General features: G+C 45.1%; 1 protein-coding gene across 4 annotated transcripts; it reads left to right on the plus strand.

Annotated features, from left to right (window-relative positions):
- Positions 1-1,267: 1,267 nt before the first annotated feature.
- Positions 1,268-25,962, plus strand: ppm1ba (protein phosphatase, Mg2+/Mn2+ dependent, 1Ba). Of its 4 annotated transcripts, none has more exons than XM_076973925.1 (6): positions 1,268-1,717; positions 15,487-16,356; positions 16,441-16,558; positions 18,120-18,231; positions 18,408-18,465; positions 24,001-25,962. In XM_076973925.1, exons 2-6 carry the CDS (start codon positions 15,502-15,504, stop codon positions 24,028-24,030), a joined length of 1,173 nt encoding a protein of 390 aa, XP_076830040.1. In that variant the 5' UTR covers positions 1,268-1,717; positions 15,487-15,501; the 3' UTR covers positions 24,031-25,962. The 4 variants fall into 4 exon arrangements, with proteins under 4 accessions (XP_076830040.1, XP_076830043.1, XP_076830042.1 ...); XM_076973928.1 differs by lacking the exon at positions 1,268-1,717 and adding an exon at positions 8,806-9,141; XM_076973927.1 differs by lacking the exon at positions 1,268-1,717 and adding an exon at positions 9,183-9,531.
- The last annotated feature ends 35 nt before the right edge of the window (positions 25,963-25,997 follow it).

The raw sequence follows: 25,997 nt of genomic DNA on the forward strand, positions 1-25,997 counted from the left end.
TCATCATCTCTCAGTTCATCTCAGTTCATCATCTCTCCGTTCATCCTCTCTCAGGTAATGCTTATTAAAGTTATTAATGTTTGCACACATCTTCACAGGTTTCAGGGATATCCACCTATAGATGTATTAGTGTTCCAAACCTAATGTTCTGCTGTCTAATATTTCTCTTGCATTCAGAGTCTGGTGCAGAAGTCTATGTTGATCATTAAGATAATTTCATCTTTGCCATCACAGATCCACTAGATTCATGCATTACCCACTATACGTGACCTAGTGTCACACTGAATGTAAAAGATTTTACTTGCACATTGTGATTAAACATGTATAAAAATGTTAATTCCAGGGCACAGCCTTTTCTAGTTTTTAAATGTTATTAGTAGATATTAGTAGCATATCTTCTATATATTATTTTAGTATAACTGACACTTTTGCATCCAAAGCTGACTATCACACAATGGCTGACGTACATGCATCTTAAAGAGGAGGACAGTTACTAGACAACTTTAGTTTCCCTGTTTAATTTCTGACTAAGATCCTGGTGTTCAGATAATCCTTCATAGTCTCCATGGTGATGAAAGGCTCTCCGCAGTCTCCATAGCAATGTTTCAGCAGTAGTCCTGTAGCTCAGGCTAGTCTAGGCTGCAGCGCGGGTTTAAGCCCAGGCTGGGTCTCCACAACAGGGTCTCAGTACACCACACAGGCTGTAGACCTACTGGGGCTCAGAGGCTCTCAAGCACACCCTGAGAGAGCCATCGTGTGTGTGTGTGTGTGTGTGTGTGTGTGTGTGTGTGTGTGTGTGTGTGTGTGTGTGTGTGTGTGTGTGTGTGGATTCATTAGAAGACATTTGCTTATTCATTTTTTATGTTACTGTAATGTTATATTCAAATTTTCTAATCACACAAGTCCATTATCCTTCTATACAGCCTAAATCATATTTAAACACAACGTTTGCAACGTCCAGAATCTCTATAACAAGTCAAAACGGTTTATGCTTCAGAGTTGTATTTCTAGAAGTTGCTAGAAGCAAGGAGAAGTATACTGGGTCAGAGGATTCATTAAATGTAGATGAGATGAGATGTTTCTTCTCGAAGATCTCACTCCACTAGATCGGGCCTGTAAACATCTTCTCGCCCTTCACACACTCGTTGCCTTTCGCGTTCCTTCTTAACTTGACCGACGGCTGCATAAACCAATGGCAACGCACGCTGCTCCTCGACCAATGAGGTAAGAGCAAATAAAGAGCACAAGGCCCGCCCACACGCGAGCTCGCGCGAGCAAGCAGTGACGGACGGGACGTCATCCGCGTGTAGCATGCGGCTAGCGGCGCGTTAGCCTACACGCTCTCGGCAGGTTCGGCCTTCGCGACCCGGTCAAAATATGTACGGAAACCCCCGCGGTCCCCGCCGCGCTCCGCTCGAGGTCCGGTCGGAATCCACCGCGTGAAAGACCCCCACGCGCATTAGCTAGCCTGCTCGCGCGCTCGCTAACGGCTAGCATTAGCATTAGCGTTAGCGTAATAGCCAAGGGCGCGTACGCGCGCGGCGGGCGGGCGCGCGCCGAGGGAACGCGGTCGTCATCGCCCCGCTGCGCGGCGTCGTGCGGAAGGATCGCTCCGTCCCGAGAACCGTGAGTGGATCGCGGCTAGCGCTCGGCTAACGGGCCGGCCGTGTGACGCCTGGCCGGGGAACAGCGAGCGGAGGCGGGGCAGCCGGACTGGGTGAGCTGGGGGTCTGATGGGGGCAGCTGTGGGTCTGGTGGGGGCAGCTGTGGGTCTGATGGGGGCAGCTGTGGGTCTGGTGGGGGCAGCTGTGGGTCTGGTGGGGCAGCTGTGGGTCTGGTGGGGCATCTGGGGGTCTGATGGGGGCAGCTGTGGGTCTGGTGGGGGCAGCTGTGGGTCTGGTGGGGCATCTGGGGGTCTGGTGGGGGCGGCTGTGGGTCTGGTGGGGGCGGCTGGGGGTCTGATGGGGCAGCTGGGGGTCTGGTGGGGGCATCTGTGGGTCTGATGGGGGCAACTGTGGGTCTGATGGGGGCAACTGTGGGTCTGATGGGGCAGCTGGGTCAAGGGCCACTACGAATACGGTTAATAATCGTTGATTTGCATGTCCAGTGCAAGTTAGACTAGCTGGTTAGGCAACTAGGTTCGCAGTTCACAGTCCGGACGATTACCGAACCATTACCAGTCGAACTGGCCAGAATGTGCTGGTGCATGTGTTGTTTCCTTGTGTGTGATGAGCCCTGAATGTGATGTAATCTCAGTATATAAAAGCTTTAATAATATACCATGTAGCACGCATTTCTACTGACCAATGACTACGTCTTTCATTATATAATGTGAAAACGAAAATCTGAAAGTGAAATGCTTTGTCAAACCGAGAAATACAAATAAACAACAACAAAGCACAGGCTGCGTGAGGCAGGTGGAGAACACGGGTGGAGAACATGACTAGATCATGGGGTGGAGAACATTTAACAGTATAAGCTGTGCAAGTGACCTGTAACCTCAGTCAAGCATGTTATCTGGAATTTGTTGATAATGACCTACCACTATGATATGTCCAAAAAAGCAATCAACATGTTTTCATTTAGACTAGTTATTACAGTGATGATCTTGCTTGGCTTAGACTTCATATTCTGATATACCTGTGTCTTCCTCTTGCAAGGACCCGTCAAGAATGGTTTTGCTTAAAGTCTACTTTGGTATTGGCCTCATTCACTATCTCACTCCTAACAGGAACAACCACCCAGAGTTGAGGTTGGCCTCAGAATAAACACAGATAAGTGTGTGGGGTTGGATCACTGATGTGACAACCTTTTGTGCATGAATCTTTTGGATCAATTCATATAATGATAACATTGAACATCTGTAGTGGAGATGTACCAAAACATAATGGACCCAGCATGTAGCTAAATGAGTGCTGGACCAGCGTGTTGTTGGACTGTCCAGCTGATTTAACTTTTTGCCCTCCAAATACATTCGGTCTGTGGAAGCTGCCAGTTAAGCTTCTTCCAGATTTGTGTATGGGAGAGAGACTGGACTTGGTTATTCTTAGGAAAACTCCACCATCATTGGTGTGGGCTAAAGCTTGCGTTGTTGAAGACAGACACAGTTTTCATATGCACTGTTTGAAATATCAGTGTGATACAAGATTTTCAGCATTGGAAACCTTGACAATGATTGTACTGATTGCAGTGAACCGCAGTTTGTCTGTGGATGGTGTCCTTTCAAAAAAGGATGTACTTAAAACAACAGAGCAAAGTGATTTCAGTTGGCATTTCAGTGCTTCTTGTATTTTGTGGATATCAGTAGAATTGGCAGTTATAGATGATGGCGACCTGAACCATGTCAAACCTCAAGCTTTCACCCATGGCCAGTAACTTCATCATGTCCGTGTTCGTCCATGCTGTAAGGTTTGCTGGTTGAAGGTTGTTCTGTGAAGCTCAGTGCAGATGTAACTGTGTTGGAGGTCATCAGATCCTCTGAAGACATATAAGCTTTAGCACAAATGTCTCATGTGTAAAGATGCAAAATGTATGAAGGTTTGAAATGTACGAATACACACTAACACTACTAACCCTGTTCTGTTCCTAAAGCTGAAATTACTGTAGTAGGGTGTCTGTTGCCAACATATACCTTTTTTTTATTAAGTTTTAATTATTTCTTATTATGCTTGTTCAGTTAGTTTCTCTGTTTAAACAGTAAACTGTTGCTAATAGTGTAATTATTTGAGCTGTGTATTAGGTACATCAGTAAGACTTGCATCTCCATAATAGTGGGTAAACTGGTTTATGCCGGTTATAGGCCATTTTATGTTTACCTTGCAGTAGGCTGTTGGTGTTCGTTTGATTAAATCTAGATTTGGTTTGGAGTCGTCTTTAGAGCTTCTTAGTGGGTTTACATGGAACTGTGGTTCCTTGAAGAAGAAAAGGTCACTACATTGTTCTCACATCCCTTGATGTGTAAAAAGCTTCTGCTCAGATGCTAATCAAACACTGGATGGATCTGCAGAGTGTATTACCAAACTGAGTCTGTAATCTGTGGTGTGTGAAACCCTCCCGAACCTTGTGATGCTAGGGTATATTCTCTCTCTCTCTCTCTCTCTCTCTCTCTCTCTCTCCCTCTCTGATTAATGGTGGGCACAGAGCATTTAAAGCCTGTCTCCTGCCCCCTGCCCTGGAGCGGTGTACCACACGTCACCCTTCCCAGCGCAGGAGAAAACCAAGAACCGGTGTGGAGCTGCTGCATTGTGGGTCGGCTTTGTGATGCTTTCGGCACTAGGTAATCAGGATGTAGACAATGATACACAGAAGACTTTGGGGAGCAGTGCTGACTAAACAACCCTGTTTCCATGACTTAAGCAGAAAATTGCTCGGGTTAAGCTTGGACCCACATTTAGAACAACAATAAACAGTCCCAGGTTTAAGGTCAGTGTTTGTCTGGGAAACGTGGCAGCCTGATTTGCGGTAATTGGACCCACAGCAAATAGAATGGGGATTCTCTCCCTGCTCCTTTGAGAGGAATTATTAATGAGTGAGAGCTTGTGACCCTTGACCTCCAGAGTGACCCTTCTGCTCTGCTGTGTGGTCAGGATCAGTCTCCTCGCTCTCCTCCGCCTACTGACCATCTCATGCATTTCTCACCGTTTCCATGTTCTTGTCTAAGGATTTCTAGGAACGTCCCACACTGGCTAGACTCGGCGTCTGCTGATGCTGTATGTCACATCAAATCCGCCCGTCACTTCGGCCGTGCCAGGAATAGCTTCCAATTAGAAGGGTGCCCAGCTGCCAGCAGCGACTGGTGTTAGCGTTGTTTGGCTTTTACTGCGTTGAAGGTGGTGCTGTTGAGACTCTAAGCTGTTTCAGGTTTGTGCCGTAGACCAGGTGTGTGTGCAGCTGGTACAGGTGGGCCTGTGTCCGCCTGCTTCATATCTTAGCAGACCTGAAGCACCTGTGGGGGTGAGGAGTGTCGTTCCACTGCAGTTTCACTGGCTCTAACTGGCCAGCTGAACACTGCAAAGAAACTAGTAACCTGGCAACACTGGTTTGTTTATATTTAGTGGGGGATCGTGTCAGATTACAGTCTTCAACATTAAGGGGCTGTTTGCATGACCAGACAAGCGGAATTTATTATGGAAGTATTTTTGATGTTGCTTAGTTGGATTAGAGAAGTAAAAAAACAAAACCTCACATATTTGTAATCTGTTCTAGATGGTCCTCATGACTTTATTAACTTTGGACTCGCCATTCTGTAAGCAAAGCAATTTTCATTAAAACTTACACTTACTTAATACAATTTGAATAAAAAAAACACGGGTCCATTTTACAGCAATGTAAAATATTTAGAAACCAGAAGAGATGTAGATTTTTAGTTGCATTGTTTGAATGATGATGTATTTTTAAGTTCTGGAGATGCGGTTCATAATGTTTTATTTCAGTTGTATTTATATTATTGGCTGTTGGAGATTTTGTTACCCCCCTGGTCTCTTAATTCCCTCCCTGCCTTCAATCTCTTCAAAGTTTATCACTGACAGCTGAGAGAAGTGTGAAATCTCCTCAAAGTATCTTTTGACTTCTCTGTCATTTATATGCAGTATAGGGACCGTATTTCTTCTTCTATTGGTGCCCTGTTTCAACACAAAATGTTGGAAACCAAGCAAAGCGCGAACCTGTGCAGACCGATGGAGAATTGCCTATAGCTTAACGATACAATATGTATCACGATGCGTATCGCAATACACGATGTATCGGGGTTTTTTTGTTGGTTTTTCTTAGATGCCAGCTGCTGGCCATATTAAATATTTGAATGCATCAGTTTCACTTTGAGTAAAGAATAGAAACGTTCATGAATATTGATACCACTGTCACTATTGATTCGTGCATCAGTAATGGTTTATTCTTGATCTAGCCTATTGCTGTATGGATATTTTGCACACAGCCCTAATCAAGGTAGTGTGTAGTAGATTTCTGTTCCCTAATAGAAAGGTTAAGTGGAAGATGTGGGCATACCTGGTGTGGTAGACATTCATTACAGGTACCGTCAGGTAAATCATATAAAACACACTGCTCATTTGCACAGAATGTTAAACCTTTTGCATCGAAAAGCCACATCAACCAGTTTCCATTTCTGTATAATCCATTTTCCATTTCTGTTATTTTAGTTTTTGATTTTGTACAACCTTTATATTATAATGCTAAATATGCTTTAATTAGATACACTTTACATCAGTCATGTGAGCATTTTAAAATAAAACCTGTAATAATAATTTGTTATAGTTTTTATCTCCTAGAATGCAGAACAGTGTATATATATATTAGGCTTGTCACGATATTAAGAATTACAACTTCGATACGATACTTTAAAAAATATTGAAATTCGATACCATTTTCGATACCAAAGTCAAATACGATGCTAATTTCCGTTTTAAAGCCTTTTTATTTTTTTTTATAAACAAACAAATGAATGTTGCTTTGTGTTTGAAAATGCTTGAAATTGTAACTTCATTTCACAACAAATGTCTGTCTGACTGAACAGTTCTTTTGTGTTAACAAATACGAGCATCTTGTAATTCCAGGATGAAACATGAGAGAACGTGAAGACGTTATGATTGGGCGTTTTGAAAATAAACAACAATTAAATAATGTGATAAAAAAGCGAATCATTTCGAGTATATGTATAAATATTTAACTTATCCCAACAAACATGCGACGTCAGAAAGACGTTAAAATCAAGTCTGTATCACGTCGGTCAGTCCAGACCAGGGTTCTCAAGTCTCACGCATTGAGCGTCTGACACACGCGTTTGACCGTCTTCACACGCTCACACCTCCGATTTCACACGGCGAGAAAAAAAATCTAGTTTATTTACCTACCTCCGATCCATATCTATGTCGCCCTCCACTGGCGATCGATCGCGATATACAACGTATACAACCCCCCCCCCCCTGTCAAATCTGACAGTGTGACTAGGACCTTAACCTTTTAACTTAACATGAACGTCTATGACGAGTTTTCTATCTGAACGTTTGACTAGGACCTTTATTGGATGTCAGGACGTGCAAAAACTGCAACTGAACGGCAGTAATAGACGTTTAAAAAAGACGTCGCTAAAACTTTCATTCTGGCTTTTCAGTGGACGTCTTTTGAACGTCTGACAAAGTGTCTTTGCTCGTGCTGGGAAATATTGAAATGGACCTTGAAAGTGACATACAAGTGTTTGAATTCCACAAGGTGTATGAACCCTGCAAACATGACTTTGTTCATAGCGCTGAAGCGCGGCGCACGCAAGGTCGTGCACCTCTCGAATTTTGTAACTTCGCGCGCGCCGCGCCTCAGCGCAATGAACAAAGTCATGTTTGCAGGGTTCAATTCAAGCGCTTGTACCAATATTTCCCAGCACGTTAAACTTAATTAAGTTAAATATTTATACATATACTCGAAATGATTCGAAATATTGCGCTTTTAATCACATTATTTAATGGTTGTTTATTTTCAAAACGCCCAATCTTAACGTCTTCACGTTCTCTCATGTTTCATCCTGGAATTACAAGAGGCTCGTATTTGTTAATGTAATACAAGAAAAATGTCCAGTCAGACAGATATTTGTTGTGAAACGAAGTAGTTACAATTTCAACATTTTCAAGTACTTTAGCCTAAATTGCAGCACTTTTCAAACCTGAAACACAAAGCAGCATTAAAATTCGTCAGGTAAGTGTTCATTCCCCTGTTTTCAGGCGTGTTTCTTTTATACTACCACATATAGTTTCGGACAACACTGCAAAGCGGAAAGTATAAAGCCTCCACCGTTCGCGGAGGTTCGCGCGAGGTGCGCGCGGAGTCGAGCGCTATGGTCACTCAACCAGGCTTCAGCGCCCTTCGTTGAAATGTTCCAAAAGCAGCGCTTGCAAACAGGCTTGTTCATATCCTTCGGTTTTCCATCTGTATCTGCTTCGAATCCAACAGCACTGCGTTTGCTTTAGCTGCCATATTAGCATTACAAACTGTCCTGTGCATTACGGCAGCTTGGGTGGGTCAAACGAAAGCGCATTTTATGTAAAAAGAATCGATACTTAAGGGAAACGAGTATTGTACCGTTTCAGAATGTTCAGTATCGATACGTATCGATATATCGATTTTTTTGACAACACTAATATATATATAGATATGCATGTTTTTTCATTGCAGTGGCTCAATAATTTTAAAAGTAACTTGCAGGCAGTACAGAATAAATAAACAGGACTGAAGATTAGCAGTGATGTCATGGCACTTTTTTGATGAACAGTTTTCGAAGGAACTTTAAAAAGATGCAATATCACATTTCTAAAGACCAACAGTGATTTCTGCCTGTGGTTTTTTATTTTTTGAGAGAAAATGTCAGTCAATGATGATGATTTTGAATTGCAGGTAACTGCAGTGTCAGAGAATAGTGACTGCTTGTCATATTTACACAAGGAGCCTTCTGCAACGCTTAGCCGTCATACCGCCAAATGCAAGCAAGCACACGTTGGTGAGTTTGGAGGTGAAATAGTTGGGCTGTGGGGTGATGAAAGCCCGTCACTGTCAGGTAATAACCGCTGGGTACAAGTGCGTCCGTTTCTACACAGATCAGATGGCATTACCAATGTGCACACTGAAGGAAAAATGTCAGAATGGATCAGATCAGCTTTTGATCACCCAGCGAGTTATTCTAGCCCTGCCGAAGATGGAGCGTGCGTGCAGACATTTTCTTCCTGTCTTTATTCTTGGGGGGGGGGGGGGGGGGGGGGGTGTTTAATGAATGATCTTAATAATCAGGCTTTAGATGGAGGTGACTAAAGCCACTTCCCACTTCTCAAAGTGGTGAGTTTTACTTCACCTCTCACTTCTCTCCCGCGGAGCGACGGCACCAGTTGCACCAAAAGACGCACTGAAGTGCCCTTCTGAAGCTCTCTGTTCCCATGGAAACCGCTCTCGGCTGCCACTCCGGGCATGGTAGGCATGGAAACGCAGCACATGACTGTGGACCAGTGGTTACATCACCGCGGTGCCGTGCATCTTGGGAAGCGCGTAGGCCCGGTGTGTGTGCTCGGCGCTGTGGTGTAGGGAGATGGTGGGAGCACCTGGGTGTGTGTGTGTGTTGAACGCCGGGAGGTCAGGTGAGCACGTCAGGTGAGGTCAGGTGAGCACGTCATGAACGCTGTGAAACGACTCAGTGTCACGGAGCCGAGCTGGTAACGACGAGGCTATTTATAGGCTTGATGGAGCCGTCTGTTCACTGGAGTGTTCTCGGTTTTGTGGACGCGTCCTGGTCGTCTTTCGGAAGACAGGCAGGCTAGCATGTAGAAAACGGTGCTTAGTAATGTCTGTAGTAATGTCGGAGCTGAGCGTGAAGCTGTGTATGCCGCTCTGTCTGTTCTGTGATCACTACAGTAGGCTGAAGCACTAACATCTCATTTTGATCTTTGCCTTTAACATGATGTCATTTTCTTGAATGCCAAACATGGATATAATAGATAAAAGTCTGTGAAAATCTGTTATCTGGAAAATGAAGATAATAGGGTAAGTCGTGTATAAATTTCTTTTTTTTTTAATCTTGTTTTATAGGTGCCATTATTAAAATAGCCTTCAAAGGTCTCTTCCACTTCCTGTCTTGACTGAATATATTTCATTTGTTTGTATTTTGCCTTAATACAAAAGGCCCCTGTGAATTCACCCATATTCATAACCAGTCGGTTGTTATTGTCTGGCCTTGTTAGCATACTGTGATGCTAATCACCCCGCGTGATCAAAGTGTGGTGTGTGTGGAGTCAGGGCACAGGTGTCCTGTCCACAACGCTCCGATTTATTGCTGGACATTATACCGCACTTCAGCCAGTGATGTGTGCCTCGCACAGAAGGCTCTTTGAACACCAAACCTTTGACCTGTGCCCTTTTCTTCTGTGCCTCTAAGGTATAAATGTGTCCCAACTAGGTTTGTTGCTCCCGAGGTTTGATTTAGGAGGAAATGCTGTTTCCCTTCCATGAAAGGTGAGAGTTTGAAAATCGAGTAAATGACTGGGGGCTTTGCAGAATGTACTGGGGGTAGTGTGCAATCCTAGCTGGGGTTATTTATAGTTCAAGGGGCGTGAGGCGCAGACACTCAGACATGTTGCCTCGTGACATCATCACATGCCAAATGGCTGGCCTGCAGTCTGCTGAGCTCGGAGCGCTCTGCCTTTTGTAATAATCTGTAATTAGGGTTGGGGTAAGGCCACGAAAACGCAGTATGAGTATTTGATTGGCCGGTGTGGCACCACGGGTTTGGTACACAGCTTATTCTTTGAATATTTGCTCTTATTACATTTTTTTAATTTACTGTTCTAGTGCTTAATGTTGAGAAATTGTTTACATCTTTATACTACTGAGGCAGCGATTTTGAGCAGAGGCGTTTAGCTGTCTCGCTAAAGTGCAAAATGTCGCATTTAGTGAGCTACATTATTTTTTTATGATATTCAAAGAGCCTACTTGAGGCTGAATGGGTTTTGAATTAGCATTTGCAGGGAAATTGTTATTCTGCTATTTCCTTGGGTGAAAACATTCACATAATCACATTAGCAGCTAAACTGTATTACGTGCACTGGGTTTCTTAAGGGTGTAGAGAGATGCTGCTTCTTTTCCTGTACGTAAGACGTGTGGCAGGTAGGGTTGCAACGGTATGAGATTTTCACGGTATGATAACCGTCTCAGAAAATACCGCGGTATCACGGTTATCACGGTATCACAGTTAGTTTGTATATTATTAAAAGATACACCGACCCTTAAAGAAATTACAAGTTATTTTTGTTCAATTAACTATTTATTGTAGAAACCTGGAACTATTGTATACAAAATGTGTCCTTTAAAAAAATAAGCTGTACACATGTTTATATAAATACTGCAAAATTAGAGAAACCTAAATCATGGATTTCAGTACAATTATTTAAGTTTAAATTATTTAATATCTGATAAACTCAGCCTGGGTCAGTGTCTGATCAACAACTGTTGTAAACGTCCGTTGTACTGCCAAGTTGGAATATAACCAGATACTGCAGGAAGAGAGGATTTATTTCTGACATCATCACAATAGAGATTTCTATTTTAAGGTTTTCACACCGAGTCTGGTTTTAACATATCAAAAACAGGTACGTTAGAATTTGAACGCATGTAAATTAATAGCGTCTTTCACATCCAGTGAAAGCAATGACCATAAAAAGCTAGGTTTATACTTTCACTAGTGACCGTAGCACGCGACTCCGCACAGTTCTTTTGTCTTACGTTAACAAATACGAGCCTCTTTTAATTCCAGGACAAAACATGAGAGAACGTGAAGACGTTAAGATTGGGCGTTTTGGAAATAAACAACCATTAAATAATGTGATGAAAAAGCGAATTATTTCGAGTATATGTATAAATATTTAACTTAATTAAGTTTAAGGTGCTGGGAAATATTGAAACGGACCTTTAAAGTGACGTACAAGTGTTTTAATTCCACCTTTTAAACGTGTATGAATCCTGCAAACGTGACTTTGTTCATTGCGCTGAGGCGCAGCGCGCAAAGTTACAAAATTCGAGAGGTGTACGACCTCGCGAATCGACAGCGCGCGAGACCCTCGCGCACGGGCGGAGCCACCGCGATTACGTCATTTTCGCCACTGATTTTAGTTTAGCTTTTTTTTTTTGTAAAAAAATGTGTTAAGTCTGATGCACTTTCTGCCATTCTCACTGCTGTGTGCTGAGTAGCTGAACCGGAGCGGAGTTGCGCATGCGCGGGTCAGTTTCTCCGCTGGCTTGCTTTTTACCGGTAATAAGCAAACGCACACGGTATGATAACCGTGCATTTTAATACCGTGGTATACCGTGAAACCGGTTACCGCTGCAACCCTAGTGGCAGGATAGCGTGGCTGTCTGTAGTAGAAAAGCAGCTAAGAATAAGAATTCTGAAAAATAAAAATAATCTCTTAATATCTATTAAATAGGTAAAAAATGCCATAATTGAATCATAGAATCATAATAATTGAATTTAAATGGTGAATCTGGCAAGTCAAATATATATTTTTTTCCCTTTTGGTGCATTGTATGTATCAGCCATCCCTGTTCACTGCAATATGGAGTGTGTCTGTGTGTGTGTGTGGGCAGGTGTGTCTTATACACCCCCGGGCTTTTTTGGATTGGGATATCTTAACTGGGGGGTGAATATTAAATAATGATTTAAAGTCTTAATTTAATGTAAAGGGAAAAATAACTTACTTGGACTGTTCATTCATGCAGTTTCATAATCCGCTGTGGGCTGCTGTCTGAATCACACATCCATGTGCTTGTTGAAGTAAATGAGTTACTACAGAGATGGTGTCTACTTGAGCTTGTGGAGGGACACCAGCATGGTGCCCGAGCTGCTGTGAGCAGTCCAGCATGTTCACTGGCCTATGGATTATAGTTCCTTGTTTCCGGGTATGTATAATGTGCTTTTTGACGTACTGTGGCAAAGACAGCTAGCCTGTTGTCGGTGGTGAGCAGGTCTGTTGTCGGTGGTGAGCAGGTCTGTTGTCGGTGGTGAGCAGGTCTGTTGGTGGTGGTGAGCAGGTCTGTTGGTGGTGGTGAGCAGGTCTGTTGGTGGTGGTGAGCAGGTCTGTTGGTGGTGGTGAGCAGGACTGTTGGTGGTGGTGAGCAGGTCTGTTGTCGGTGGTGAGCAGGTCTGTTGGTGGTGGTATGTTGATGGCTGTGTGTACAATGTTTGTGCTTCTGGGTTTGACCTGAATAGCTTCAGCTTTACATGAAAATCCTGCCTGCATTTATTATTTTTTCAAAATGAAATGAATGTAAAATAGGGAAAATTAACAATGCGGATAATTATTAACAAAGCTGATTACTAGTCGTATCAGAAAGATGTTTGCGTGTAATGCACCTACAGGACTTAACCAGGCGTCCGGTTGGTAGTCTTGTTTTAGTAATGTGTGTAACTTGGGCACTCGGATCACTGCAGTCGGCGTCCTCCTCTAATGTCCCATCATGATGGGAAATACATCAGGAGTCCTGGATCATTTGTACATCCTGATCTCTCTCTCCTGGGTTTGGGCTTACACGCTTCTATTTTCAGATCACATGTTTTGCCTTTTATTTGAGACTGAGATGGTTATGAGAAACAGTTTTTTAATAGCCCGTGATGTTTGCTGGTTTCTAGGCTTTGGGACACTGAAGTCAAAAGGTCCGTATTCCAGGCAGTAGCCAGGCGGTTTGTCTCGGAGCTGGTGGGCTTTTTGGTGACATTTGGCTTTCATCAAGGCTCCTGTGATTAATAATGATCGCTTCAATAGCTTAAGGAGTCAGTAATTGGGTATTTTTCAATAATTAGGTAGCATCATCATGTTCTAGCATAAACTATATCAAACATACAAAGTAATTTCATCTGCTCATGTTTTTACACTTGCTTATTTATACACATTTATGAGGAGGCAGATGGATCTTAACTGTAGGTTAGGGTACATTTCCTATTTCAGAAAATGAAAATGCGTTGCAGTGGTAGGAAGCACACACAGTATATTTAGCAGGGAATATAAATTTACAACAGGGTTGGGATGGCACAGGAAAACCCAGCCTACACATTCTCATTTTGGCATTTTATATCATTTGAAATTTTACAGTCCCCCATACTTTTTAAAACATGACGTGGCCACACACTCTTTGTGATGCGACCACACACTCCTTCTGACGCGGCCACACACTCCATCTGACGCGGCCACACACTCTTTCTGATCAGCGGTTGGGACCTGCCCTCATCAGTCACGCGTCCCCACAACTTCTCCCGTTCTCCACATGGACGATGTTGACAATACGGCCTGTCGTGTTGGGCGGTAGGGCTCCCTGTGCTGGGTGAAAACATGGCTCCACTTCCAACTGTTGTGCCAGGCCCTCTCTGCTGGGCTGTGGGAGGGTGTGAGTCCTCTATGGTGCACCACACAATTAGCTTGAGGTAAAATCTTGATGAATAGGTTGTTGAGAATCTTGTAATTATACATCACCAGTGTGATGGTGCTACAGCTCTCTGGACAGCAGCGGTGAAGGATCAGCAAGAAGCTCTTAATAGTTCATCCTGACCACAGCCACATTATATGACCAGAACTCCGGGCACCGCAGATACTTACAACTTATAGGTTTGTGATCAAAATCATGGCAAAAGACGGTCATGCTGAGAGAGGTGAACCTGTTGGCAGTGTGCCTCTTGCTCCAGAGTGAACAGGAGGCGTATGAGATGTGTTGCGTAGAGCGGTATGTGCCAAACGTCAGGTCTACCATGAGTCCCGCAGAACTCAACGAGAGAATGAGAGCTTCCCTGACTCTTCCCTGCCAGATTCACTGGGCTTCCTTCCACGACGTCCGTCCCCCAGAGAGGGATCGCCGTAGGTAAAGCGCTCAGTCAGGGGTTCGGTCTATAAGGTAGTGAAATGTTGAAGGAGATCTGTTCACTTCAACTGTGGCCATGAGTGTGACCCGTTCTAGCAGGTTCGTCGTCTCTACTCATAAACTGATGTTTTGTTCTCTCTCTGGCTTTGCGTGAGCCGTGTGGTTCTTGTAGTTCTTGACACGTCTTAATAGCTAAATTGGCTTTGCGGAGGCACTGAGATTACCAGGCTCAGGGTGTGTTGGTTTTCAGAAGATTCACCCACGCCATGGCTTCAGCGCCAAGAAACCCATCATGTTTATTCCAGTCAGGAGGTTTGGGTTTGGCGTTAATAGGACACCGTCTGCTGGGAAGCAAGTCTAACTATGATGGTCACATTCATTGCAATATCAGTCTCGGTGTGGGAGGTTCTGGGCCATGTGTATAACTAGTGAACCTAAGTCTATCATAGTATCATTCAATATCATTTATAGCATAAATATTCATACTTATTTTTTGCCAAGATAGCTTTTATGATCAGTGGTGATTGTGAAGTCAGTTGGAGGCCTAGACAAATGTTTTGCCCTTTTTAGAGAATTCTGTTCCCATACTGTCATCGCATGCACATTACAGCACACTGGCACTCCTGTAGTTTAAAGTTAGTCGGTCCTCTGGGACAACTGATCTGGGACCCCGAGGAGCAGAGTGGTGCCTCTGTTGATACCCAATTTATTTATTAATGAATGAAAATTATGTATTAAAAAAGTAATGTGGAAAAAAAACGAAAGAATGGATGAAGTTAACTGTGGTTATTTGGTTGATCAAGTTAAGAGGTAAACTGTTAATTTCTCATCACGTCTCTGGATAGAATCTAAAGTTCTAAAGCTGTACGGTACGATGCTGCTTTGGCGTTAGAGGAACCCGACCGGCGTCTGGTGCTATGGCAACGTTTGTGTTAACCTTTGCCCTCTTACTGCTGGTCATGTGCTGGGATCTGGCTGTGTGTGTTAGCGGAGTCGTGTGGGTCGGGAAGAGACCCGACGCCTTCACGCCGGTCCGGCACATCGCCGTGTTTCCTCCCTGCGTGACCTCTTGACCCTGCGCTCCGTTTCTGCCCCCAGACGGTGACCTGAGCCATGGGGGCGTTCCTGGACAAGCCCAAGACGGAGAAGCAAAACGCGCGCGGCGAGGGTAACGGGCTTCGCTACGGCCTGAGCAGCATGCAGGGGTGGAGGGTGGAGATGGAGGACGCGCACACGGCCGTGCTGGGCCTGCCCCACGGCCTGGACCACTGGTCCTTCTTCGCCGTGTACGACGGCCACGCCGGCTCCCGCGTGGCCAACTACTGCGCCAAGCACCTGCTGGAGCACATCGTGGCGGCCGGCTCGGCCGAGGATCTGCGGAGGGCGGGGGCGGCGTCGCCCGACGCGCCCGCCGTGGAGGCCGTGAAGGCCGGCGTCCGCGACGGCTTCCTGCGCATCGATGAGCACATGCGCAGCTTCACGGACCTGCGTAACGGGATGGACCGCAGCGGCTCCACGGCCGTGGCCGTCCTGCTCTCGCCCGCCCACGTCTACTTCATCAACTGCGGGGACTCGCGCGCCCTGCTGTGCCGCGATGGCCACGCGCGCTTCTCCACGCTGGACCACAAGCCCTGCGACCCGCGCGAGAAGGAGCGTATCCAGAACGCCGGCGGCTCCGTCATGATCCAGCGCGTCAACGGCTCGCTGGCCGTGTCCCGCGCCCTGGGCGACTACGACTACAAGTGCGTGGAGGGCAAGGGCCCCACGGAGCAGCTGGTGTCCCCGGAGCCCGAGGTGTTCGAGATCGTGCGCGCGGAGGCCGAGGACGAGTTCGTGGTGCTGGCGTGCGACGGCATCTGGGACGTGATGAGCAACGAGGAGCTGTGCGCATTCGTACGCGCGAGGCTGGAGGTGTCGGACGACCTGGAGAAGGTGTGCAACGAGGTGGTGGACACGTGTCTACACAAGGTACGGGCGTTCGGCTCTGTTGGGGGGGGGGGTGTACGGGGGTTTGGGGGTCAGGGTTACATTTCTCTTTCTCTCTGTCCGCAGGGAAGTCGAGACAACATGAGTGTCGTCTTGGTCTGTTTGCCAAATGCGCCCAAAGTGTCGGAGGAGGCGGTGAAGAGAGACGCAGAGCTGGACAAATTCCTCGAGTCGCGTGTGGAAGGTGCACTCGTTTTTCTCAACATTTACACTTCAGAGACCAATTGAACACTACAAAAAAAAAATCAAAATAAAAGCCCTTGCTTCATACCTGCATACCCTGAAAATGAACTCTGCTTGATAATAGGCACTTTAAAAATGTGTTTTATGCAAATCAACTGAAGGTGGGGTCCCTACTTACAGTGCTTAAAGATATTTTAAATATTTGCTATAAAAATTATGAATATGTCTTTTGTAATTCAGATACCAAAACATACAGTGATATTTCAAAAGATGTGGGACCATAAACCTGTCAGCTCATAATGTCACATCTTAAAGGAATAGGGTAAAAAATGCTAATGCTGTTATTAACAAATGAATAAAGATACCTCCTGATTAGCTTTATGCAAATTGGGTTCATTCGTGGCAACTAACTCGTACAGTATAATGTATTAGCAAGCGATTTTAATATATATTCCCACTAATGAAGCGTTCTGCCTCCCCAATCGTAATGTTTCCCTGACCGTGTTCACTCAACGACGCCTTTCTGCTGTAGTAATTCAAGCTCCTCCCAGGCAGCCTGCTGATTGGTTGGGCGTGCACTCTGTCCTGAGGTCAGCCAGCCAATCGGACCGCAACAATGCTGTCATTACTGAACACTGACATGCTACATATTTACCAGCTGGTCGTGGCCAGATTCTGCACTTCCACTTAGCATTTTAGCCTCAGCTAGTCTTCTAGTTGTGTTTTCTCACTGGTTAGTTTTAGTAGTTTAATAGTAAAACACTATTGAAGGTGTTTTTATTGCTTAATCTTGGATTTAGATATGAAGAAAGAAAAGGAAATTAGGCTAGTGGACACTTTTAGAAATGACTACAGGTTGAGTTTAGTGGCTTTCAGGCTAATCTGCATCTCCTCCCTCTCTCTCTCTCTCTCTCTCTCTCTCTCTCTCTCTCTACCCCCCTCTTGCTCATTCTCTCTCTACTCTGTTTCTTTCATTTCTTCTCCTCTGGCTTGCCCTTTCTGTTTTGGATGCTGTACGTAATCTGGCGAGAGGCTGTGAGTTGTGCACTTTTGTGGGTTACGTAAGCCTGGGGCCTGGAGCGTTAGGCCAAGGTTGCAGTAACGTTGTGGTGATGTTTGGCTGGGTGCTGAGAGGGCCTCAGGGAGTCATCAGCACGGCTGCTCCGGCCAGGAATGTGCTGGCTGGACACGGGACTGGCAGCGGGCCCAGAGTGGTCCAACCGGGCTGCAGGCTTTCTTCTCTCTCTCTCTCTCTCTCTCTCTCTCTCTCTCTCTCTCTCTCTCTCTCTCTCTCTCTCTCTCTCTCTCTCTCTCTCTCTCTCTCTCTCCTCTCTCTCTCTCTCTCTCTCTCTCTCTCTCTCTCTCTCTCTCTCTCTCTCTCTCTCTCTCTCTCTCTCTCTCTCTCTCTCTCTCTCTCTCTCTCTCTCTCTCTCTCACTCACTCACTCACTCAGTGTCTTGTTTCCCACCCGCGTTCTCTCCTGGTTCAGGGCTCTAAACACACGTGAGCAGACGTGGTCTCAGTGGAGCACGAGTGGTGTTAATGTTCATGTATTCCCCCAGAGCTCGTGGAGAAAGCCGGAGAGGAGGGCGTTCCTGACCTGCTACATGTCATGAGGAACCTCGCCACGGAGAATATCCCCAACCTCCCACCAGGGGGCGGCCTTGCCAGCAAGTGAGAGAAACGCGCACACACACACACACTCACGAAGAGAGAGTGTGTTATGTAGCTGCAGCCTTCTGCCCACACCTTGTGTCCTGCTCAGATTGTCTGTCAAGACTTCGTGCTCTGATAGTTAACCTCAAAGCTTCGTGTCTCTTGTGTGTGTGTGTGTGTGTGTGTTCCTGCAGGCACAGTGTAATTGAGGCCGTGTATAACCGGCTCAACCCTCAAAGAGAAGATGACGGGGTGAGTCTCCCAACACCGCCACACACCTCCTCACATAGCTGTGACCATCTCATCACGAGAGCTCGGGGGAGGGAGGCTGGGGGGGCGTGCAGGTGCGCTGAGGTCATCACGAGAGCTCGGGGGAGGGAGGCTGAGGGGGCGTGCAGGTGCGCTGAGGTCATGGAACCAGAGCTTCAGCGTCAGGGCAACAAGACTGAGATCACCACATCAAAATGGCTGGGCCCACCAAGCAGAGAAGCCCCCTGTGGTGTCTCCACTCAAACACGGCGCTCCGGTCACGGGGCTCGGACCGTTCCTCCAAAACCGTGTGTCATGATGATGATGGTGTCGCTCTGAGTTTGTGGTTATGACCAGAAGCACAGTCTGATGTAATTGCAATGATAGATTTCTGTGTTTGTACTGGAATAACTAGACTGTTGATTTGGACATCCAAGGGTGTGTGTGTGTGTGTGTGTGTGTGTGTGTGTGTGTGTGTGTGTGTGTGTGTGTGTGTGTGTGTGTGTGTTAGTCTGGGCTCTTGGACTGTCTGTGTGTCTGGTGTTTCCTTGCCTTGGTCTGGGGTGTTGTGACTGTTGTGGACCCTGTGCTCTGAGTGGGGGTCAGAGTGTGTGTGTGTGTGGGTCAGTGTGTGCTGTGTGGTTTCTTCTGCGTACTGTCCTGTTCTCATCTTCCCTGTATGCCGTCATTGCTACATTCATGAAAACAAGGGTTTGGGATCCAGTATTCAGTTGATTCACTAACCCAGCACTTAAACATTCACATGCTAGCTCTATGCAGGTAGCAGTATTCAAGATCAGTTTTGACCACCACAATTACAGTTTTTTTCCTTTGTTTACTTAGAAATAATACTAAACCTTTAATTGCACTTTAAACAAATAAAAGATCGATGAGATGTTCCAAGGCCTAAAAGTCTTTCGTCATTACAAGAGAACGTGTGGGTCATGGATACGTGTGTCTCAGTTGGGTAACACACACTACTGAAGAGTTCAACAGCCTGAACGGAGGACTGAACTTTGATTGTCACAGATGAATCCCAGTATCAAGTATAACCCCCTATTAAAGACACTTATACAAGTTCATCTCAATACATTAGAATATTATCAAAAAATTTATTAATTCTATATAAAAAGAGAAATAAATGAATATATAGATTCATGATGGTGATCTATTTCAAGTGTTTATTTCTGTTAGTGTTGATGATTATGGCTTGCAGACAATGAAAACCCAAAAATCATTAACTCAGAAAATTTGAATATTATATAAGACCGACTAAAAAAATATTTTTAATTCAGAAATGCTGTCCTACTGAGAAGTATGTAGAGTGAATCACTCAACACGTGGTCGGGGCTCCTTTAGCATGAATTAGTGCATCAGTGCGGCGTGGAGGTGATCAGTCTGTATCACTGCTGAGGTGTCATGGAAGCCCACGCTGCTTTGATAGCAGCCTTCATCTCGTCTGCATTGTTGGGTCTGGTGTCTCATCTTCCTCTTGATAATATCCCAGAGATTCTCTATGGCAGGCGTACTCAACTAAATTTGTCCGCGGTCCAATTTTGGCAGATACCTGTGACCTGAGGTCCGGTGCGGCGGGGGTGGCGAACGTAAGTCGTTGAGCGGGGGGGGGGGGCGGGGGGGGGGGGGGGGGGGGAGGGGACGGTGCGCGAACGGTGGAGGCGTTTATACTTTCGCGAGCGTCACTGCAGTGTTCTCCGAAACGATAGGCGTTTTGTCCGAAACGATATGTGGTAGAAACACCCCTCAAAACAGGGGAATTAACATTTACCTGACCAATTTTAATGTTGCTATATGTTTCAGGTTTGAAAAGTGCTGGAATTTAGGTTAAAGTACTTTAAAATGCTTGAAATTGTAACTACTTGGTTTCACAACAAATATCTGTCTGACTGAATAGTTCTCTTGTATTAGGTTAACAAATACGAGCCTCTTGTCATTCCAGGACGAAACATGAGAACGTGAAGACGTGAAGATTGGGCGTTTTTTAAATAAACAACCATTAAATAATGTGATAAAAAGCGAATTATTTCGAGTATATGTATAAATATTTAACTTAATTATGTTTAACATGCTGGGAAATATTGAAATGGACCTTGGAAGTGACGTACAAGTGCTTTAATTCCACCTTATAAAGGTGTATGAACCCTGAAAACGTGACTTTGTTCATTGCGCTGAAGCGCGGCGCGAAGTTACAAAATTCGAGAGGTGCACGACCTCTCGAACCGACAGCCTCGCGCACACGCGAAGCCACAGCGATTACGACATTTTCGCCGCGCGGACCCTCGCGCCGCTCGCGAAGCGTCAACCAGGCAGGCTTGTTGTTGAGCGCGGGGGGGGGGGGGGGGGGGGGGGTGCAGCGTAAGTTGTTGAGCGGGGGGTGGCAAACGTAACACTCGTGACGGAGTGTTTTTTCAATAGCCCTGAAATAAATGTTACGGTTTTGTTTTGGTCCGTATCCAGTTAATCAGGAATGTGATTGGGTCCGGACAGGACTGCGTTCGGGTCCGGATCCGGACCGCGGTCCGCCAGTTGAGTACCCCTGCTCTATGGGGTTTAGGTCAGTTTGCTGGCCAATCAAGCACAGTGATACTGTGGTTATTAGACCAGGTGTCTGTACTTTTGGCAGTGTGAACTGGTTCCCAGTCTTGAAATGAAATTGCCATCTCTAAAAGCTTGTCGGCAGACGTAAGCATGATCTCTAAAATGTCCTTCCTGGAAGACGGCTGCGCTGGCTTTGGTCTTGATAAACACTGTGGACCTACAGCAGCAGGTGAGATGGATCCTCAAACCATCACCTATTGTGTAAACTTCACACTAGACCAAGCAGCTTGGATTGTGTGTCTCTCCACTATTCCTACAGACTCTGGGACTTTACTTTTACCTGCAAACACCACATTGGGCCACTCAGGAATAGTCCAGTTTCTCCTTGGACCAGGTAAGACACTTCTGGTGTTGTCTCTTGGTCATGAGTGGCTTGACACGAGCCATGTGACAGTTGTAGCCCACGTCCTGGATACGTCTGTGTGTGGTGGATGTTGAAGCTCTGACTCCAGCAGCGCTTCAGTCCTTGTGAATCTCCACCATATTTTTTGAATGGCCTTTTCTTGACGATCCTCTCAAGGCTGCGGTTATCACGGTTACTTGTTCACACTTTTCCTTTCCACTCATCTTTCCATTAATATGCCTGGATACATCACTCTGTGATCAGCCAGCTTCTTTAGCAATGACCTTTAGTGTCTTACCCTCCTAGTGGAGTGTGTCAGTGTCTTCTGGATGTCTGTCAAGTTAGCAGTCTTTCCTGTGATCGTGTAGACTACTGAACCAGACTAAAGGACCATTTGAAACACTTAGGAAGTATTTGCGGGTGTTTTGTGTTAACTATTCTAGTTTTCTGAGATAATTACTTGGGTTTTCATTGGCTGTAAGCCATAATCATCAACACTAACAGAAATAAACAATACTAAACTTGAAATAGATGACTCATGAATCTATAAAATATGCCTTTCACTTTTTGTATTGAATTACTGAAATAAAATTTTTGATAATCTAATTTATTGAAATCACCTGTAGACAGTTAAACAAATGGCCAGAATCTCAAAATGGTACATCACCTCTCCCCAAGGAAATAAGAGCGAAAGAAAAGAGAATTAAAATAAATGAAATAAAGGAGAATGAAATGTGGACCACAGAGATAGATGTGCAGCATGTCAGAGAAACTGTTTCAAAGTAAAAGTAAATAAAACCGGTCAAAGCAGAAGTGAGAAGCCGTAGTAAAATTACAGAGTGAACTGTAGTTGTTTAAAGACCTCAGTTTTCGTTTTCTTGAGTATTTGACCTGGAGAGCGTTCAGGTCATCTGGAAGAGAAACACACACTTTAGCACCACGGCAACAACATGCTCTTTCAAGCGCTTTTAAAGTCGATACTGAATGACCCAGGTATCCATCACAGCTCTTTAAGCATCGGTGTAATACGCTGACTCATCTCTGCACGGGCTTGCACTCGGGCACAGACCATCACGTGTGGGGTAAGACGTTCTGGCCTGTGCACTGAGAGCACCGTGAATGTTGTGCGTGACATTGCTGTGCGTGTGACGCTGCTTGTGTGGGGTGTCACCCTACAGACGATCTTTCTAGCTACACTGTTCATCTCTTGTGTTGCGTCCTTCTCCACTGGCTGGGTGGACGGCAGGTTTCTGGCCTGAACCTGCACACACAAGTCAACAGCAGTGTGGATCCTCATATTCACATATGCAGTACAGGTCACACAGATACGTACCATCACACTCCTGTAAATATGGGTGGAGACCCATAGATTGGGTCAGAGTCACTATTGGGTGGGTCTCACCGTGTTGGTGAACACCAAAACACTCATTTCTAATTTTGTGTTCACTTTTTTGATTAATGCAGCCCTCCTGTTTCGTTTGGTAAGTTTTAACACTAATATTGCTTCCTACAGGAAAGGCCATTCGCTACGTCATGTTTAGGATGTTTGATCCAGTCTGTGAATTAGTTTGGTTGCTATAATGGCATCTGCAGGGGGAGCTGATGATCTAAATCTCAGTGAAGGTCAGTGTAAGCTGCTCTGGAAACATCTGCACCAAACAGTTCAGTAACTCCTCACGTCTCCTCACTAAAAGGGGGAAGCAGTGCTATGGAATCAGACAAATCAGACAGATGTGCAGTGCTATGGCATCAGACAGTGTGTTTATTACAGCAGACAGTGTCAGGCTGGTGGTGTAATCAGACGTGTGAGGTGCCAGTCAGGCTGGTGGTGTAATCAGACGTGTGAGGCCCCAGTCAGGCTGATGGTGTAATCAGACGTGTGAGGTGCCAGTCAGGCTGATGGTGTAATCAGACGTGTGAGGTGCCAGTCAGGCTGGTGGTGTAATCAGACGTGTGAGGCCCCAGTCAGGCTGGTGGTGTAATCAGACATGTGAGGTGCCAGTCAGGATGGTGGTGTAATCAGACGTGTGAGGTGCCAGTCAGGATGGTGGTGTAATCAGACGTGTGAGGCCCCAGTCAGGATGGTGGTGTAATCAGACGTGTGAGGCCCCAGTCAGGCTGGTGGTGTAATCAGACGTGTGAGGCCCCAGTCAGGCTGGTGGTGTAATCAGACGTGTGAGGCCCCAGTCAGGCTGGTGGTGTAATCAGACGTGTGAGGCCCCAGTCAGGCTGGTGGTATAATCAGACGTGTGAGGCCCCAGTCAGGCTGGTGGTATAATCAGACGTGTGAGGCCCCAGTCAGGATGCTGGACCCTTTTCTCCATTGTGAGGTTCTCACAGGTTCGTGTGGTTTAATTTCCTCCACCACTGACCCCCTTCTGTTCTTCACTGGGTTGGGTAACTGGTCCCAAAATGTATTTTTAAAGTATCGTTCTCTGAGAAGTTTAATCGTTCTCTGTTTAATTCTCTCATTCATCATATCCTTCATTCAAAGTTTAAATTGATTAAAAGTGGTTTTCGTAAACCCAGTTAACTGTTTTTTTCTTCTTTCATTCTCTCCCTGTTTCCTGTCTCTGTAGAATGGTGCAGACCTCGAGGACCCCTGGTAGCTGCCCAACCTGAGTGCCCGCCCCCCCCCTTAGAGGATAAAGGATCCCTTTTGATTGGAAGAAACCATACATAATTTTGTTTTCATTTTTCTATGAAACTAAAAGATTAATCCATCCAGTAATGATTTGAAGTACAATGGAAATCGGTTCGCTTAAAAGGATTTAAATGTTTTTTTTTTTGGATTAAACATGAGGGAGAAAGAGGAACTTCAGCAGTAGAAAACATGTCATGAATCACAGTACACATCAAACAATAAAGACTGAGGTTGTGTGCTCTTCCTCCCCTTGTGTGTGTTGATGTTATAGTTCACACTGGTGTTTGTGGCAACGTGCCCGTCCATAAGCACTCTGGTGCCTTTTTATACTCTGCTACAGATGGGCACCTCGGGCTGGTGTGCAGGGGGGGGTCCCACAGCCCTCAGCCCGGATCGCAACGGCACCTGAGCAGAATGAGACCACTGCTACCCCTGGACTCTCGGGGGTATGGACCATCACTGGCTTTGATCAGGATTTCCTTGACTGACGTTTGCATGTGGAACGTGTGGAGGAGTTGCTACGTTATTACATAACCTGTGTTGTGGAAAGGTTTGGAGCTTGATAGCTTTTTGCACCTTTAGCCCCGCCCCCATGTGCTCTGATAGACGTTTGAGAGACTGCACCAATATTACTTCATCCTGCAGTTTATCACTCATTTGGTTGTTATAAGCTTTTAATCCTGCTGTTTCAGAGAATATAGAATATATAGAGATATATATAAATTCATATATATTTTTTCCTCCTTGAATATGGTGTCATTTATGGCTTACAGGCTGAGAAGCAATAGACGTGAAAAGGGTCTGTATGCTCGAGTTGTTCTGTGTCAAATCGGTCTCAAGATTACTCCTCCCAAAATCCTTGGAGTCAGTATTATTTGAGCATGTTTCCAATGTTAAAATGCTGCAAAAACAAGATATTTTATATGTGCTGGTGTCCTTTAACTCTCAATACTTTTATAACGGGGCTTAGGTGTTTCAGACCTCTTCATTTCCAGTAATAGTCTGCAAACATTGGATTTTCATCTTGTAAGTGCAGATGGTGGTTATAGGTTCTTATCTACATATTTTGGATTGATTTTTAAGTTGCCAAGTTGGTTTTTGTCAGATGTCATTAACCTGTATTGCCCTCAGCTGTTTAAAACAAAAAAACATCTCAGATTTTCAGATCAAATCATTAACCATCTGATTGTGTGTGTGTGTGTGTGTGCTGTGACATGGTCTGTAAAAGAATTGGGGTAAGGGAAGTTACATATTTGGTTTAATGTTATAACTTTGGGTTATTGGAACAAATGTTTAAGACTTCCTCTTGAAAATTTGTTAAATGTTGGATTTTGTGCAAATGTAATTTTGAGAGTTAAAAGATACCTAGTAATGCAAAAATGGCTGTAATGGTTGATCTCAAAATCACCTTTAAGTGATTTGACGCAGAATGACCACTGAGTGTGTTGTGTGGCTGGTCATTTACTTTGAACATAATGAGAGAGACTGTGCAAGTTATGTGCTTGTGTTACCTGCTGCCCAAGAATTGTGGGTGTTGTAGGCTGTATGGGATCATTGGTGCCCAGTGAAGCCACACTACGTATCTCCTTCACTCTTTTCTGTATCATATTTCTGCCCTTTTCCCCCCAAACAGTTCTCACTTTCACACTGCAAAATGGAACTGCCCCCCCCCCTTCAGAGCATATTGTAAAATGGTGTGGGTTTTTTGTCTCTTTTGTTAGCAGAAAATGGAAAAATGAGCTTTATGATGGATCCATGTATTAATTTCAGACTGCATACAAGTGTGATTCTGGTTTTGCTCAAATGTAATTCCAGGAGTCATGGATGTCTGCAGCACTCGCTGTACATCGGCACTGAGGTGAAACAGAGCCGAACAATAAAGATGAAGTGAAAGCTGTTTTTCTCATTTGTATTCCAGTGCAAAGGTCTTAT

Source organism: Brachyhypopomus gauderio, chromosome 15, assembly GCF_052324685.1.
Source record: "Brachyhypopomus gauderio isolate BG-103 chromosome 15, BGAUD_0.2, whole genome shotgun sequence".
NCBI lineage: Eukaryota > Metazoa > Chordata > Actinopteri > Gymnotiformes > Hypopomidae > Brachyhypopomus > Brachyhypopomus gauderio.

Bases quoted from the DNA above. Each gene is read 5' to 3' on its own strand.
- ppm1ba (XM_076973925.1), top strand. From the start codon at position 15,502: ATGGGGGCGTTCCTGGACAAGCCCAAGACGGAGAAGCAAAACGCGCGC. The intron at 16,357-16,440 runs GTACGGGCGTTC...CTCTGTCCGCAG, and splicing joins TGGACACGTGTCTACACAAG to GGAAGTCGAGACAACATGAG. The intron at 16,559-18,119 runs GTGCACTCGTTT...GTATTCCCCCAG, and splicing joins CCTCGAGTCGCGTGTGGAAG to AGCTCGTGGAGAAAGCCGGA.